The sequence below is a fragment of the Oryx dammah genome, unplaced genomic scaffold (genome assembly GCF_014754425.2).
Source record: "Oryx dammah isolate SB20612 unplaced genomic scaffold, SCBI_Odam_1.1 HiC_scaffold_21, whole genome shotgun sequence".
Taxonomy (NCBI): Eukaryota; Metazoa; Chordata; class Mammalia; order Artiodactyla; family Bovidae; genus Oryx; species Oryx dammah.
The window spans coordinates 39,173,545-39,192,764 of NW_024070205.1; the positions used below are offsets into that span (position 1 = coordinate 39,173,545).

At 39.4% G+C, this 19,220-nt stretch overlaps 1 protein-coding gene across 5 annotated transcripts in view; it reads left to right on the forward strand.

The window, feature by feature from the left end:
• Positions 1-19,220, forward strand: part of VPS13D (vacuolar protein sorting 13 homolog D) — a 266,175-nt gene that overhangs the window by 119,256 nt on the left and 127,699 nt on the right. For all 5 annotated transcript variants that reach the window (XM_040263469.1, XM_040263472.1, XM_040263473.1 and 2 more), the window contains 5 exons: positions 2,061-2,191; positions 4,981-5,156; positions 10,232-10,355; positions 11,152-11,387; positions 14,704-14,812. In XM_040263469.1, the coding sequence (XP_040119403.1) occupies positions 2,061-2,191; positions 4,981-5,156; positions 10,232-10,355; positions 11,152-11,387; positions 14,704-14,812 (776 nt within the window). The remainder of the gene's footprint in view (positions 1-2,060; positions 2,192-4,980; positions 5,157-10,231; positions 10,356-11,151; positions 11,388-14,703; positions 14,813-19,220) is intronic.

Below are 19,220 nucleotides of genomic sequence, written 5' to 3' on the forward strand. Positions count from 1 at the left end.
TCGCGTCCGACTCTTTGCGACCCCTTCTGACTCTTTGCGACCCCATGAATCGCAGCACGCCAGGCCTCCCTGTCCATCACCAACTCCTGGACTTCACTCAGACTCACGTGCATCAAGTCAGTCATGCTATCCAGCCATCTCATCCTCTGTCGTCCCCTTCTCCTCCTGCCCCCAATCCCTCCCAGCATCAGAGTCTTTTCCAGTGAGTCAACTCTTCGCATGAGGTGGCCAAAGTACTGGAGTTTCAGCTTTAGCATCATTCCTTCCAAAGAAATCCCAGGGCTGATCTCCTTCAGAATGGACTGGTTGGATCTCCTTGCAGTCCAAGGGACTCTCAAGAGTCTTCTCCAACACCACAGTTCAAACCCATCAACTCTTCGGCGCTCAGCCTTCTTCACAGTCCAACTCTCGCATCCATACATGACTACTGGAAAAACCATAGCCTTGACTAGATGGACCTTTGTTGGCAAAGTAATGTCTCTGCTTTTGAATATGATATCTAGGTTGGTCATAACTTTTCTTCCAAGGAGTAAACGTCTTTTAATTTCATGGCTGCAGTCACCATCTGCAGTGATTTTGAAGACCCAAAAAATAAAGTCTGACACTGTTTCCACTGTTTCCCCATCTATTTCCCATGAAGTGATGGGACCGGATGCCATGATCTTCGTTGTCTGAATGTTGAGCTTTAAGCCAACTTTTTCGCTCTCCTCTTTCACTTTCATCAAGAGGCTTTTTAGTTCCTCTTCACTTTCTGCCATAAGCATGGTGTCATCTGCATATCTGAGGTTATTGATTTTTCTCCTGGCAATCTTGATTCCAGCTTGTGTTTCTTCCAGTCCAGCGTTTCTCATGATGTACTCTGCATATAAATTAAATAAGCAGGGTGGCAATATACAGCCATGATGTACTTCTTTTCCTATTTGGAACCAGTTTGTTGTTCCATGTCCAGTTCTAACTGTTGCTTCCTGACCTGCATACAGATTTCTCAAGAGTAGGGTCCTTTGTGTATGTCTCTGAGGCAGGCTCCCTGGGTTTAATTCAGCTACGCCACCTACTGGCTGTGTCACTTAAGAACAAATCACTTATCTTTTCCTGCCTTGGTTTCCTTATCTGCAAAAATGAAGGAATGAAAATATCTAACTCATAAGGTTGTTAAAAGAATTAAATGTTGAGCCTTTGGAAGAGGGTATAATGTGTACTAAGAGTTCAATAAATATTATTATTTTTTGTTATTTTTTACCATAAATATTATCATTGTATAACCAGAGTTCAACCCAAGGCCTTGAATATAGTTACTTTATTCATTGTCTAAATGAATGAATGAACTCATCCATTGAATTTTGGATTTTTAAAAGTTATTATCAGAGTTTTTAAGATAATAATGGTGTTGTTTCATTTTTCTTTCTTTGGAACTTGGTGCTTTGAGATTTCCTTTTGATTGACTATGACTTTCTTTCCTTAGTATGTTTTTTATTTGTCTTTTTTTCCCCACACTACCTATTAGGTGCCGAAAACATTTATTTTATGAAGGAATAAATTCAGTAGTATTTAGCATTATATTTGAGCTGGATTCTTGTGCTGACAGAAAATACTAAGAGTCAATTGAGTTTAGGGCAGTTGCGGAATGCAGTTAAGTAATACACACATTCTCCTCTATGTTGTAAAAGGGGCATGTTCTTTAGGAGGAAATTTTGTGTCCCATATGTAAGGAGAAATGTGTCACATAAACCATCTTAGTAGTCAGCTTCATAAACGGAAACCAAGCTAAACACCTGTTTGTTTTAGTTGCTGTTACAATTGTACACACTTTATGAAGAAGCTGGGAATTATGGGGATATTGATGTTGCCAAGGAGACTTTTTAAGGTCTAAATGGGAATAAAGAATAATACTTTGAAGGTTGTTGCTGTTTTCGTTCTATTCTTAGGAAACCTCACAGCCTCTCTGGGTGCTACAATCATTATCTCAGAGAAACTAAGTAACTGTGAAAGCTATTTAATTCTTTTAGACCATTCTTTTTTCCTTCTGATTAATTCATGGAACTGGTTCTTGTTATTCATAGGTATTGATGTCAAGAAAGGCCGAGGCCGATATATTGACACCTGTATGGTCATCTTTGCCCCTCGTTACCTGTTAGATAATAAGTCATCCCACAAGCTTGCATTTGCACAGAGAGAATTTGCCAGGGGACAGGTAAGCAGCTTGCTTTTGAAGAATGATGAGTGCCTATTTAATAGCACAGTGAATTTTAATGTCATTTAAATTTGAATGTCACATTTCATTTTAATGACTTATCTCCCCATCAACACTAAGTTTTTTGATGTGAGTAAACAACAGAATGATCTCTATTTGCTTCCAAGGCAAACCGTTCAATATCATGGTAATCCAAGTCTATGCCCCAACCAGTAATGCTGAAGAAGCTGAAGTTGAACGGTTCTATGAAGACCTACAAGACCTTTTAGAACTAACACCCAAAAAAGATATCCTTTTCATTATAGGAGACTGGAATGCAAAAGTAGGAAGTCAAGAAACACCTGGAGTAACAGGCAAATTTGGCCTTGGAGTACAGAATGAAGCAGGGCAAAGGCTCATAGAGTTTTGCCAAGAGAACGAATTGATCATAGCAACACCCTCTTCCAACAACACAAGAGAAGACTTTACACATGCAGACTGATTATATTCTTTGCAGCCAAAATGCAAAAGCTCTATGCAGTCAGCAAAAACAAGACCAGGAGCTGACTGTGGCTCAGATCATGAACTCCTGATTGCCAATTTCAGACTTAAATTGAAGAAAGTAGGGAAAACCACTAGACCATTCATGTATGACCTAAATCAAATCCCTTATGATTATACAGTAGAAGTGGGAAATAGATTTAAAGGACTAGATCTGATAGAGTGCCTGATGAACTATGGATGGAGGTTCCTGACATTGTACAGGAGGCAGTGATCAAGACCATCCCCAAGAAAAAGAAATGCAAAAAATCAAAATGGCTGTCTGAGGAGGCCTTCCAAATGGCTGTCTGAAGAGAAGAGAAATGAAAAACAAAGGAGAAAAGGAAAGATATAAGCATCTGAATGCAGAGTTCCAAAGAATAGCAAGGAGAGATAAGAAAGCCTTCCTCAATGTAAAAGCCTTCCTCAATACACTTTCTTTGCAAAAGTGCAAAGAAATAGAGGAAAACAATAGAATAGGAAAGACTAGTGATCTCTTGAAGAAAATTAGATACACCAAGAGAACATTTCATACAAAGGTGGGCTCAATAAAGGCCAGAAATGGTATGGACCTAACAGAAGCAGAAGATATTAAGAAAAGGTGGCAAGAATACACAGAAGAATGATACAAAAAAGATCTTCACAACCCAGATGATCACGATGGTGTGATCACTCACCTGGAGCCAGACATCCTGGAATGTGAAGTCAGGTGGGCCTTAGAAAGCATCACTATGAACAAAGCTAGTGGAGATGATGGACTTCCAGTTGAGCTCTTTCAAATTTTGGAAAACTCAGCAGTGGCCACGGGACTGAAAAAAGTCGGTTTTCATTCTAGTCTCAAAGAAAGGCAATGCCAAAGAATGTTCAAACTACCACATAGCTTCACTCATCTCACACGCTAGTAAAGTAATACTCAAAATTCTCTAAGCCAGGCTTTAACAATACGTGAACTGTGAACTTTTGGATGTTCAAGCTGGATTTAGAAAAGGCAGAGGAACCAGAGATCAAATTGCCAACATCCGCTGGATCATGAAAAAAGCAAGAGAGTTCCAGAAAAACATCTATTTCTGCTTTATTGACTATGCCAAAGCCTTTGACTATGTGAACCCCGCAATAAACTGTGGAAATTTTTTCAAGAGTTGGGAATACCAGACTACCTGACCTGCCTCTTGAGAAATGCAGGTCAGGAAGCAACAGTTAGAACTGGACATGGAACAACAGACTGGTTCCAAATAGGAAAAGGAGTACGTCATGGCTGTATCTTGTCACCCTGCTTATTTAACTTCTATGCAGAGTACATCATGAGAAACGCTGGGCTGGAAGAAGCACAAGCTGGATTCAAGATTGCCGGGAGAAATATCAATAACCTCAGATATGCAGATGACACCACCTTTATGGCAGAAAGTGAAGAACTAAAGAGCCTCTTGATGGAAGTGAAAGAGGAGAGTGAACAAGTTGGCTTGAAGCTCAGCATTCAGAAAACTAAGATCATGGCATCTGGTCCCATCCCTTCATGGCAAATAGATGGGGAAACAGTGGAAACAGTGTCAGACTTTATATTTTGGGTCTCCAAAATCGCTGCAGATGGTGACTGCAGCCATGAAATTAAAAGACGCTTACTCCTTGGAAGGAAAGTTATGACCAACCTAGATATCATATTCAAAAGCAGAGACATTACTTTGCCATCAAAGGTCTGTCTAGTCAAAGCTGTGGTTTTTCCAATAGTCATATATGGATGTGAGAGTTGGATTGCAAATAAAGCTGAGCACCGAAGAATTGATGGATTTGAACTGTGGTGTTGGAGAAGACTTTTCAAAGTCCCTTGGAGTGCAAGGAGATCCAACCAGTCCATCCTAAAGGAGATCAGTGTTCTTTGGAAGGACTGATATTGAAGTTGAAACTCCAATACTTTGGCCACCTGATGCAAAGAACTGACTCATTTGAAAAGACCCTGATGCTGGGAAAGATTGAAGGCTGGAGGAGAAGGGGATAACAGAGGATGAGATGGTTGGATGGCATCACCGACTCAATGGACATGAGTTTGAGTGAACTCGGGAATTGGTGGTGGACAGGGAGGCCTGGTGTGCTGCAATCCATGGGGTTGCAAAGAGTCAGACATGACTGAGCAACTGAACTGAACTGAACCATTTTGTGCCTTTGGTGCCCTGAACAGCTCCTGGTGATGGGCAAGGCTCAGGGTAGACAGATTTTCAGTAAACATTTACGTCTTGACTTGACTTTTGACTAAAGCCAGTGATACCATGTTTTAGGGAACAGCCAATCCTGAAGGTTACATTTCCACGCTTCCTGGTTCCAGTGTGGTGTTCCATTGGCCTCGGAATGACTACGATCAGCTGTTATGTGTCCGGCTGATGGATGTTCCCAATTGTATTTGGTCTGGAGGCTTCGAAGTCAACAAGAATAATTCCTTCCATATCAACATGAGGTGAGTGCAGAGACTATATTTAGTCAAAAAGTAGTCTTGTTTGAGGTACGGCAATATAAATAGTAAGCTGTAAATACCATATAAATATCAAATATTTATAAAGTCGTAAATAGCAAGTAGTTACTTTTGGTAAGACTACTCTTGATGAAATGGGCACATATGTTTCTGACTCAAAGGTCTTAAAACTGCAAAGACTAGGCAGATAGGAATGAACCTTTTGATCGAATGAGCTAAAAGGGGGTGTTGACAGTTTTGACCATTGTGCAGTTGCTGTCATCTGAGGTCACATGTCCAAGGAGTAGCACTGAGCTCATGGTCGTGCGCAACTCTTGTCAGCATTCAGATGGCAGCTTTGATGATGTTTTTGTCTATTCTTGCACACTATACAAGCTCTTCTCTCATTAGATGCCATTACAGTAAATCCCCTAGTCTTCTTTGCCCAACCCAGTGACCCTTAGATACTTATTAAGAAAAATCAACAAAAGCCAGGGTCAGTTAGTACAAGAGGACTCTTTTTTCTTTCATCCAATGCTTTTTTTTAAAATGTATTAAACTTTAAAAAGATTGTGGTAAAATGCACATACCATATGAGAAAGATAGCATAACATAAAGACCCAGACACTATTTCCTGTGCCTCAGGCACATAAAGTAAAATTTACCATCTTAGCCATTTTTAGCTTTACTGGTGTTAGGTACATTCATGTTGTGCAGTCTCCTAAACTCTTTTCATCTTGCAAAACAGAAACTCTGTATCCATTAAACAACATTCCTCATTTTCCCTTTCTTAACCCCTGGCAACCTCTGTTCTCCTTTCTCTATGAATTTGACTACTCTAGGTACCTCAGATAAGTGAAATCATACAATATTTGTCTTTTTGTGACTGGCTTGTTTCACTTAGCATAATGTCCTCAATGTCATCCACATTGTAACACGTGTCAGAACTCCTTTTTGTGTGTGTGGCAACATGTAGTTTATTACATTTCTCTCTAATGCAGTGAAATTCTGTTTCATTCTTTCTTCTTTTTAATTTATTCAAGTATAGCTGATTTACAATGTGGTGTCAATTTCTGCTATACTGCACAGTGATTCAGTTATATAAACAAGATATATATGTTCTTTTTCATATTCCTTTCCATTATGGTTTATCATAGGATACTGAATATGGTTCATTGTGCTATACAGTGGGACCATTTTACATTCACCATTTATATTTCACCATTTTACATTCTTGCAAGGAGCACACAAGGGTCCAGTTTCTCCACATCTTTACTAATGCTTGTTATTTTTTCTTTTTTGATAGTAGCCATCCTCGTGGGTGTGAGGTGGTATCTCATGGTTTTGATTCTCATTTCCTTAATGATTAACAATGCTGAGCTTCTTTTCATGTGCTTTTAGGCCATTTGTACATCTTTTTTGACATGTCTGTTCAAGTCCTTTGCCTGCTTTTGAGTTGGATTTTTGTTGTTGAGTTGTAGGAATCCTTTATATATTCTGGATACTAACCCCTTATGAGATATATACATGCATGCATTCTAAGTGTCCGACTCTCTGCAACCCTAGAGTCTGATATAAGAGATATATAATTTACATATATTCTCTCCCATTCATATGTTGCATTTTCACTCTGTTGATTGTATTCTTTGATGTATAGTTTTTAATTTTGATATAGTCCAGCTTGCCTATTTTAACTTTAGTTTTCTGTGCTTTTTGTGTTGAATGCAAGATCATTGCCGAGTCCAGTGTCTTAAAGCTTTTCCCCTATGTTTTCTTCTGAGAGTTTTATAGTTTTAGCTTTTCTATATAGGTCTTTGATCCATTTGTATTCATATAAGGTTAAGAGTCCAATAGAGACAACAGTTTGCCAACAAAGGTCCATATAATCAAAGCTATGATTTTTCCAGTAGTCATGTATAGATGTGAGAGTTAGCCTGTAAAGAAGGTTGAATGCTGAAGAACTGATGCTTTCAAACTGTGGTGCTAGAGGAGGCTCTTGAGAGCCCCTTGGACTGCAGGGAGATCAAACCAGTCAGTCCTAAAGGAAATCAACCGTGAGTACTCATTGGAAGGACAGATGCTGAAGCTGAAGTTCCAATACTTTGGCCACCAGATGCGAAGAGCTGATTCAGAAAAGATCCTGATTCTGGGGAAAATTGAGGGCAAGAAAAGAAGGGAGTGACAAAGGATCAGATAGTTGGATGGCATCACTGACTCAATTGACATGAGTTTGAGCAAACTCAGAGAGATAGTGAAGGGCAGAGAAGCCTGGCGGGCTACAGTTCATGGGGTCACAAAAGAGTCAGACACAACTTAGCGACTGAACAACAAGAGTCCAGCTCTGTTCTTTTGTTTGTGGATATCCAGTTTTCCCAATATTATTTGTTGAAAAAACTTTCTTTTCCCTATGGAATGGTCTCTACACCCTTGTCAAGAATTATTTGACCCTATATGTGAGGGTTTATTTCTGGGCTTTCTATTCTGTTCCTTCATATTCTGTCTTTTTGCCAGTGTCAGACTGTTTTGATTATAGTAGCTTTGTAATAGGTTTTGAAATTAGGATGTGTGAGACCTCCATCTTTGTTCTTTTTCAAGATTATTTTGGCTACATGGAGTCCCTAGAGATTCCATCTTATTTTATTTTATTTTATTTTATTTTACAATTCTGTATTGGTTTTGCCATACATTGACATGAATCCACCACGGGTGTACATGTGTTCCCAAACATGAACCCCCCTCCCACTCCCCTCCCCACAACATCTCTCTGGGTCATCCCTGTGTACCAGCCCCAAGTGTGCCGTATCCTGCATCAGACATAGACTGGCAATTCGATTCTTACATGATATTATACATGTTCCATCTTAATTTTAGGATAAATTTTTCTATTTCTGGAGGAAAAAAACAGTTGGAATTTTGATGAGCATTGATTAAATCTCTAGATCCACTTTGCGTAGCATTGATATCTTGACAATATTAAGTCTTCTAAATCCATGAAGGTGGGATGTCTTTCTGTCTTAATGTTTTGCATCAAATGCTTTTGAAGCCAAAGAGCCTGAAATCAGTGGTAATTCAACACATTTAGAAGCAAAATTTAATTATTTATACCTTATGGTGAGTTCTCTTTGGAGAACACTACTGTAAGAAAATAGAAAAATGTCTAATTTATTAATAGATGATTCAAAATAATATTTATATTTGACTTTTAAAAAAATGCATTATCTGAGGTTTTTCTTTGATTTTGTTTTTGTTGATGATGTGCCTTTCTTACTTATCTTTTGCCCTGATCCTTGTTAGAGTTAATTGCATCTGGTATAGTGGTTTTCAAGCTGTGTTCCTAGAATTCATAGGGGTCTAAGGAGGTGGCTTTATAGGCCAAGTGAGTGAAGTGGACAGGGCCCCAGTGCCCTCATCCTGACTTCAACCAGAACTCCTGTCTCATAGTGGCATATGTTCCCCACAAGGTTGGGGTGGGGACAGGCAAGGTGAGGAATTTGCAGCTGAAACCACCACTGATTTATACGCTGCTTTGGTGGAGGCAGCCCAGGTCTGTTGTGTGGTATGAAGCCAATTCAGAATTAAACAGAAAAGTTACTCATGATTACTTAAAAGAAGAAAAGAAAGGTGTGGAGTGTGGGGGTGGATGATACCTTTGTTAATCCTTTTGAAATAGTTTCAGTGTGTGGCCCTAAACTACTGAGCAGGGACCTGGGCCAGATGTTTCCTTTACTTTCCTCACGTTTTCATTTTGAAACAATTTACACGCACAGAGAACTTGTGGGAGTAGTACAAAGACACCCCTTCTTTACCTGCATTTCCTGCTTTTCAGCATTTGCTCTGCTCTTGTTCTCTCTCCACATGTACTCATATGCATAGGTTTTTTCCTGAACCATTTGAAAGTAAAATGAAGTCATCATAATACTTCAGACATAAAAAATTTGTCACCTATCGCTACACACTGAAGAAATTTAATATTATGTTTTTAAATGTATAAAATGTCCTTTAAAGTGTTTTTCACAGTAACCCTGCTCCCCAGATCTGGGGTCCAGTGAAGGATCATGCATTTTATTTGGCTGGTGTTTCTCATCTGCTTTAATCTAGAATGGTCATTGTCTCAGTTTTCCTTTTTTGTGTTTATTAACATTGACGTTTTTGGAGTCCAAGCCAGTTTCATATAGAATGTTTTCTTTTCTGGACTTTTCTGATGGTTTTCTACATTTAAGTTTGGGCCTGACATTTTTGGTAAGAACATTACTTCTGTGGTGGTGTATGTTTCCCATTGCATCATGTCAAGAGGCTTATGATGTCTGTTGGTTCCATTATTGATGTTGTTAAATTCGATCATCATTTGGTTTAGGTGCTGTTTCTTTGTAAACAACACTAGCTCATGGTAGGGATAATTTGAACTTTTTATATGTTCACTTTTCACAAAACCTTTCAGTCACAAAACACAAAAAAGGAAAGGTTTGGTGGTTCTCACCTGAATCAGTTATTACATTAGTTTTTATTACATTAGTTATGTAATTAGTTATTACATTAGTTATTGCAAAATGGTAATTTCTGGTTCTTATATGTCTTCTACGTTTATTAGCTGATATTCTTCCATAAAGAAGTGGTTTGTCTATATTGAAATACACACACACACACACACACACACACACACACAACACAGAGAGATTGCATCTGGTACCTCCGTTCCACAGGATTCTTCCTCATCTTCCCTTATCCTACAGTGTGAACCCTGTTCATCAATAACATCAACATATTAGTTTGAACCATATGAAATTCCTCTTTTCTAGGTCAAAAGTAGTCTAGTATCAACAATTTTATGTAGTTCTTTGTTGCACTGACACTATGACCCAAAACAAACCCAAAGTAAAATTTGTGGATATCATATAGTTATGGCATGCTGTTCAATGTTGCTTGAATGATTTCTTTTTTACTGTGTGATTGTACTGTCAGTTTCTACTTTTTAAATATGGTCAAAGAACACACAGTGGTAATTGTGAGAAGTATGAGAAGAAAGTGAGTTGGGAACTTGTTCCCTACATTTTATGCAGCCTCATGATTTTCTTTTGCTGCAGAGATACTCTGGGAAAATGCTTCTTCCTGCGTGTAGAAATTACTCTCCGAGGAGCTACCTACAGGATCTCCTTCAGTGATACAGATCAGTTACCCCCTCCTTTCCGAATTGACAACTTTTCTAAGGTACCAAGGGGAGCTGAGAGCCAGTTTGGCTCTTTCATATGTGGGAAAGTGGAGTATATACTGCACTTAAGATAATGATAAAAAACATTGTAAACTTGGGTTTAAAAGAAGCTGCACAGGGGTCTCAGAAATCCTTACCATTGGGAGGTGGTTTCTGCTGGTCATTTTGATTGCTGGGTAGCCTTGTCCAGAAGTGACTTCTCAGCTCCCAAAAGTTACTTTGACCAGATGGTTTGGTTAGCATGGGGCCCTATGCAGACATTCCATATAAAGAGAAATCAGAATCAGATTGACAAATGCCCAGTAGAATGGGCAGTTCTATTGTTGCTTAGTAACAGTGAGCTCCTTTCTGAATCTTCCAAGTGCAGCCATGATGGAGGTTGTTATATTCTATTTTAAATTATGCCTTATATCTTATAATTTGTAACTTTCCATAGCTGAATTCCAAGATTTTTGTTCCTTTCTTTGTTCATAGTGTATCCTGGGCATGGTGGGGTGAGACTAGATGCCACTGAAAGAACAGAGTTGCTTTCTCTAGGTATTTGGTATGGCAAACCTTCTCAAAACCTTTTACCCAACAGACAACAGGCCCATGTCCTCTAACTGGTGGGCTTTTTGCAATTTTGAAGATGATTAGAAAGGCATTTGAAGAGGCCAGCTGTTGAGCCTTACTTGTGGTTTTGTACCCTGTATAGCATTCATTTGGGAAAGATCTGGAACCTAAGAGGCACTGAATCACTTTTCCAGCATCACCCCTCTGAATGAAGGTTCTCCTTATTCTCTGCCGTTCCTGTAGGTCCCAGTTGTCTTCACTCAGCATGGCGTCGCTGAACCCAGGCTCCGCACTGAAGTGAAGCCCATGACTTCCTTGGATTATGCCTGGGATGAACCCACCCTGCCACCTTTTATCACTCTGACTGTTAAAGGAGCAGGTTCCTCTGAGATCAGCTGCAACATGAATGATTTCCAGGATAACCAGCAGCTTTATTATGAAAATTTCATTTACATTGCTGCTACATACACGTTCTCTGGGTAAGTCTGGGTTAAATTACTATTCTTGTAAAGCAGAAAGCTCTAATTATTAACTGGTTTTAAATTTTAATCAGTTCTCAGAAGGCTGAGGGATGAAGGAAGATTCCTTCCATTCTTTACCAAATCCTAGGCTCAGATTTTATCTTGATAGGTCTTTTGTCTAAGCCCTTGTCTTCTGGCTAGAGTAAAATTTATCCAAAGAGGCAAGACTCCTCTTTTTAAAGAGCTTCCCAATAATCCATTCTAGTATTTAACAACTCTTTTGGGGCATTGTTATTGTAATAGCTTCAATTTCTCTTGCTTTATGGTGATATTTCTTATGCATTTTTTAAACTTCTTGCTGCTATTTTTTATTTGTTTTACCTCTTTCCTTATTTGAAACTGACTAATCTTCATCCATAATTACTCGAATCACTGTTCTGACCCTCCTCTCCCATTGAGAACACTGATTAAGCAGACACTTCAGGGTCTTCTTAATAGTCACCTAAAGACAAGCAGAGGAGTTTAACTTGACAGTAATTATAGTTACCTCAGAATTATAATCTTATGATCTTCATTGTTTGTCTGGTTAGTTAGTTGTATTTAGAAAAAAAAAAAAGCAAGGAGTAGTCAACTTGTTAGATTGGTACATTGATAGGTACATAGAGATTCAGAATATTAGGCTTTTAAGAGTAGTCATTCCACCAACACATAAATACAGTTGTTTCTGTGCTGATCACAGGGCCAATTTTAAAGCTGATTCATGAAGAAACTGGGAAAATAGCCGAATCTTTAGCATTCCAAATATAAGTCACCTGGTGAACAGTACATTTAAAGTCGTATTATTTCCAAAATGTCCTGAATAGTTTTGCTTATGAAATATTTTTAAAGGTGCCTGAGGCCCCCAAGAAAATGTCTGAGTCTGTGCAACATCTCTCTCATCTGCTTAGACCCCAGATTTCACTAATAATGATATGAATGTGCATGTTTGCTTGGATAAGGTTTTAGTGCCTGAAAAACCAGTCCTTAATCTGGTTGCTATGCATGTTTTTCTCTATACTTTCTTATGTTCCAGTAGTTACTAAGGTCTTTAACTGAAGAATCCTAGTGGAGACTTAGGAGTGTCACAGGTTGAGCAGATATGAATAGATAAAAAGAGAAGTTTCTGGGAATCTAGACTTAGGAGTGTCACAGGTTGAGCAGATATGAATAGATAAAAAGAGAAGTTTCTGGGAATCTAGTGTGCTAAGAGGCTGAACTGTATTTTGGAGTGTAGTGGATCCTATTTCTTTGCATCTTTGATGAGAACTAATGATGAGGAAAGAGACTAGGATTTTTTTTTGAATTGAGGTGAAGTTCATAAACTGTAAAATTAACCATTTGTTAAAGTGATGAGTTTGGTGGCATTTAATGTATTCATGATGTACAGCTACCACCTCTAGTTCCAAGACAGTTCCGTCACTCCAAACCCTAAGTAATTACTGCCCAGTAAACCTTTTCTTTTCTCACCAGGGACTTCCCTGGTGGCTCAGATGGTAAAGCGTCTGTCTACAATGCAGGAGACCTGGGTTCGATCCCTGGGTCAGGAAGATTCCCTGGAGAAGGAAATGGCAACCCACTCCAGTACCCTTGCCTAGAAAATCCCATGGACGGAGGAGCCTGGTGTCCATGGGGTCTCAAAGAGTCGGACATGACTGAGCGACTTCACTTTCACTTTCAAACCTTTTCTTCCAGTCCCTGGAAATCACAGATCTGTGTTCTTGTCTCTAAGGATTTACCCATTCCAGATATTTCACATAAATTATCATAAAATGTCTGACCTTCTGTGACTGGCTTATTTCACTTGGCGTGGTGTTTTTAAGGTTCACCCACATTGTAGCATGTGTCACTTTTTCATTCCTGTTATGGCTGAGTAATGTTCCATTGTACGGCTATACCACATTCTCTGTGTCCATTCTTCCTTTGATGGGCATTTGTGTTGTCCCTACTTTTTGGCTATTATGAACAGTGCTGCAATCAACATGCCTGTACATGTATTTAAGTACTTGTTTTAATTCTTTTGTGTGTATACCTTGGGGTGGAATTGCTGGGTTCTATGGTAATTCTTTGATGACCTTTTTGAGGAACTGCTGTACTGTTTTCCACAGCAGCTGAATCATTTTATATTCTGCCAGCAATGTGTAAGGGTTTCGTTTCTTCTACATTTTCTGCAATGCTTGTTGTTTTCCACTTTTTTTTATTGTAACAATTCTACTAAGTAAGTAGTGGTATCTCAGTGTGGTTTTCACTTGCATTTCTATTCTAGCTAATGATATTGAAGATCTTACCATGTGCTTATTGGTCAGTTGTATATCTTTTTTTTTTTTTTTCCCATGCTACATAGCTTGCAAATCTTAGTTCCCCAACTAGGGATTGAACCCTGGCCACTTGGGCCATGGCAGTGAAAGATCTGTGTCCTAACTGCTGGACTACCAGGGAATTCCTCATTTGTATATCTTTGGGGAAATGTCTGTTCAAATCCATGGCCCATTTTTACATTTGATTTTTTTTTTTGCCTTTTTATTGCTGAATTTTACAGCTCCTTATGTAATATGGGTGCAGATCCCATATCAGATACATGATTTGCAACTATCTTCTATTCTATGGGTTGTGTTTTTACTTTCTTGGTAATGTCTTTTGGAAGAATAAAAGTTTTTAATTTTGTTTAAGTCAATTTTTTTTTAATTTACTTGTGCTTTTGATATCATGAAAGCTAATTTTTAACTCTGAATTTTTCAGTCCCTTTTTAATGATAGAGATTAATGGAAATAGGAGAATAATCTAAATAAAATCTCATCAAAATACCCTAAAGTATAGTTAAGGCTGCAGCAATTCCGTAAAACTTAGGATTCTTACGCCCAGAGAAACACAACAGGGTAGAATTGGAGAGGTGATTATGAACCCTTTGTTTTCTTTTCATCCTAAAGGAACTTCTGATTTCTTGCTAAGATGTGAGGATGCAGTAACGCTGATCATCTTCCTGGCAAACAGTAGAGCCAATTCTTGGACCTTTGGAATGTCTGGATTGGTTTTTTCCCTCTAAAAATATATAGTCATCCTTTTATGTCAGAATTTCACTTTTATGTATATCTTCTGACAAATGAATCTTTGAACTATGCAGGAGAACAACACGACCTTGATCTTTCTGCAGCTTGAGTCAGACTTTTTCTTCCATGATTAAAAAAAAAGTTTTCTATATAGTGGAGGTTTAGGCATCTGCTTATGAATACTTGAATACATGTGTGTGGGGTGGGGAGGGTGTGTGTGTATGTGACTGTTACTGTTTTTTCAATTCTAGTTTACAGGAGGGGACAGGACGGCCTGTGACTTCCAACAAAGCCATTACTTGTGCAGAGCTCGTTTTGGATGTCTCACCGAAGACACAGAGAGTCATTTTAAAGAAGAAGGTAAGAGAGCCTAGAACCTTGAGTTTAGAATAAAAGATTTAGAATAAAAGTTAGAATAAGAGTCAGGCCGCCTGGCCCATCCCCTTCTTTTGCAGACGAGCAGGTGGAGACCGAGGCCTGGACTCAGGGTGGAACTTGGGTATCCTGACAGCTCCAGTTGGGGTTCTCCCGTCCATCCTGTGATGCCTACTCTACGAATCCTAAGTCCCTCTCATCTTTGATACCCTTCTTGGAGAACGCAGTTCTTGAAAGTCGTTTTCCTTACTTTTTTTCTGTTGTAACACTCCCCTAATCTACTTTTCCCTGAACTCAATGGAAAAATGATCACAATGACAGTTTTTTCCCTATTTATGGCAACATTCTTTTCCAGTTTAGGAAAATGTTTATGCTAGTAGATCTAGATATTGAAAGAAAGAGTAAATTCTGACCAGAAATACTGTGGCTGACAGAAGGACTAGAAAGAAATAGTTGAGGCTTCAAAATGAACGTTGTTTGAGAATAGAGGGGCAGAAAATCACTGTAAGAGGAAGGAGATCACTAACTAATTTGTTGAAACACACTCACCGGAGGAGTGTGTTCTAGAAAATTTTGCATAATGTAAGTTATATGATCCAGAAATAACCCTGACAGAGGAAGCGTGTTCACTGTGTAAGTGGCCCTCATTCTGACGGAGAGTGCGCCTTTATCACCTGAAGTGCCGTCAGTTGTGGCAGGAGGGAGTGCAGGTGGTTGCTGACTCAGTTGGCTCGGAGGTTGTATAGCTCTTCTCACATCTTTAATGGCGGGGAGAGGGGGGAGAGATTCAAGTTATTTCACGTTTTGCACATCAAATGAAACTTTAATACGTGGATTTTTAATTTAGTTTTATATTTTTTAACAACTTCAGTGATACATAATTCATACACCATACAAATCACCCACTTAAAATATATAGTTCAGTGTGTTTTAATATATCCACAGTATGTACAACTATAACCACACTCAATTTTAGAACATTTTCATCACTCGGGAAAGAACTCTATATCCTTTAGCTATCACATGCACATTCCCTTTATTTCCCAGCCCTAGGCAATCATTAATCCACTTTCTCTCACTGTAGACCCCCCTCTTCTGGACTTCCATGTGAGTGGTCTTTAATGAGGAACTTCTTTCACTTATCCTGATGTTTCTAAGGTTCATTCATCTATCAGTCTAACAGTACTTCTCAGATTCCTTACCTATCTAAGCCACTAGGGAAGCCCAGTACTTCTACATGTATTTCTATACCACACCATTTGAATGTCACATAATTCAAATTTGCTTAAAATGTTATCACACTCTTTTATATAAGACTGTGTTAGATACATTTTAGAAATAAGACTTGGGAATGGTGATGAGTAAACAGAGCATGTGCCAGAGGATGTTTAGTCTGCTGTCCAGTTGTGCTCATTTCACATGCTAGTAAGGTAATACTCAAAATCTTTCAAGCTAGGCTTCAGGACTATGTGAATCAAGAACTTCCAGATGTACAAGCTGGGTTTAGAAAAGTCAGAGGAACCAGAGATCAAATTGCCAACATTCACTGGATCATAGAGAAAGCAAGGTAATTCCAGAAAAACATCTACTTCTGCTTCATTGACTACATGAAAGTCTTTGACTGTATGTGCTGTGTGCTTAGTCGCTCAGTCGTGTTCCACTCTTCACAACCCCATGGACTGTAGCCCACCAGGTTCTTCTGTCCATGGGGATTCTCCAGGCAAGAATACTGAAATGGGTTGCCATGCCCTCCTCCAGGGGATCTTCCCAACCCAGGGATTGAACCCAGGTCTCCTCATTGCAGGCTGATTCTTTACCGTCTGAACCACCAGGGATCACAACAAGCTGCGGAAAAGTCTTAGAAAATGGGAATACCAGACCACCTTACCTGTGTCTTGAGAAACCTGTATGTGAGTTAAGAAGCAACAGTTAGAACCTTATATGGAAAAACAGACTGGTTCCAAATTGGGAATGGAGTAAGACAAGGCTGTGTACTGTCACTCTGTTTATCTATGTACTCATGCAGAGTACATCATGTGAAATGCCAGGCTGGATGAATCACAAACTGGAATCAAGATTGCCAGGAGAAATATCAACAACTTTAGATATGCAAATGCTACTACTCTAATGGTAGAAAGTGAAGAGGAACTAAAGAGACTCCTGATGAGGGTGAAAGAGGAGAGTGGAAAAGCTGGCTTAAAACTCAGCATTCAAAAAATTAAGATACTGTGTCCAGTCCCATCACTTCATGGCAAATAGAAGGGGAAAAAGTGGAAGCAGTGGAGATTTTCTTTTTGTGGGCTCCAAAATCACTGTAGACAGTGACTGCAACCATCAAATTAAAAGATGCTTGCTCCTTGAACTGGAGAAGGAAATGGCAATCCACTCCAGAACTATTGCCTGGAAAATCCCATGGACAGAGGAGCCTGGTAGGCTACACCCCATGGGGTCACAAAGAGCTGGACCCAACTGAGCGACTTCACTGCTTCTTGAAAGGAAAGCTATGACAAACCTAGACAGAGCCTTAAAAAGCACAGACATCACTTTGGTGACAAAGGTTCATATAGTCAAAACTATGGTTTTTCCAGTAGTCATGTATGGATATGAGTGTCGGGCCATAAAGGAGGCTGAGTGTTGAAGAATTGATGCTTTCAAATTTTGGTGCTAGAGAAGACTCTTGAGAGTCCCTCGAACTTTAAGGAGATCAAACCAGTCAATCCTAAAGGAAATCAACCCTGAATATTCACTGGAAGGACTGATGCTGAAGCTGAAGCTCCAATACTTTGGCCACTGGATGCGAAGAACTGATTCATTTGAAAAGACCCAGATGCTGGGAAAGATTGAAGACAAAGGAGAAAAGGGTGACAGAGGATGAAATGGTTAGATAGCATCACTGACTCAATGGACATAAATTTAAGCAAACTCTGGGAGATAGTGAAGGACAGGGAAGCCTGGCGTGTTGCAGTCCATGGCATCACAAAGAGTCAGACACGACTTGGTGACTGAACAACAACAACAAAAAGAGACCGTGAGATGTAGTAATTGAAAGTAAATAATTTTCTTCTATTGAAAATTTTGAAAAAGGAAATTTTGAAAGGTAGTAGTTTAAAAATAAAAGTCTGACAGAAATCAAGGAATTGGGGGGAAAAATGGGGAAGAGTCCTTGGAGGTGATTCAGATGACCTTCAAAGAAGTGTTGACATTGATGAGGATGATAGAGTGAATGAAAGTCAACTCAGGAGAAAGATGATTTATCAAGTGGGATATGATCACAGATATGATCAGAAAACACGAATCATGAATATACTGGTGATTTCCAAGGCCTATGTGACTGTTAAGTAAACAAAACCAAAATTTTTAAATTAAATAGCAGAAGCATTTTAAATCAAAATTGTAATTTATACACTTTCACTTTTGTTATATTACTTGATGAAGATGAAAACTGGTAAATGAGAGGGCAGGTGATAAGTGAGTTACATTGACATCTAAGACTAGACAGTTCTTTGAATAGGTGCTAGGAAATGTATCTGTGCATTTAAATTAGAAACCAGGAGTAGGAGGTCAACGTCTTAGATTTTTGTTTTTTTACTTTTTATTTTAAAAGTATCTCAGATTTGCAGGAATCTTGGCAGAAATTCTGTAGAAGTGGAGTTCTGTTGCTGGTGATTTTAATGTTAGCACTTGCTCAAGGTGATGTCTTGGAGAAGGCAATGGCACCCCACTCCAGTACTCTTGCCTGGAAAATCCATGGATGGAGGAGCCTGGTAGGCTGCAGTCTATGGGGTCGCTAGGAGTCGGACATGACTGAGCGACTTCACTTTCACTTTTCTCTTTCATGCATTGGAGAAGGAAATGGCAACCCACTCCAGTACTCTTGCCTGGAGAATCCCAGGGACGGCGGAGCCTGGTGGGCTGCTGTCTGTGGAGTCGCACAGAGTCGGACACGACTGAAGCAACTAAGCAGCAGCAGCAATAGCAGCAAGGTGGTGTCTGCCAGGCTTCTCAACTGTGAACGAAGTTTTTCTTTTTCCTTGTATTTAGTAAATATAAATACCTTCGAGAGGTACTTTGAGACTCTGTAAATATACTGTTCCTCATCAGGTTTCCTATGTATGTATGCTTGCATACATGTGTATTAGCTTGATCTTCCAAACAGGACACTATAAATGATGGGAATTGATTTCTCACAGTTCTGGAGGCTGGGAGGTCTGAGATCACGGTGCTGGGCAGTTCGGTTCCTGTAGAGGGCTCTCTTCCTGGTTTGTAGACTGCTGCCTTCTCACTGTATCCTCAAATGGCAGAGAAGTGCCGGGCAGGGGCGAGAGGGGAAAGCAAGCCCTTTGGTGTGTAAGGGCACTGATCTTGACAGGAGACCCCCACCCTCATGACCTCA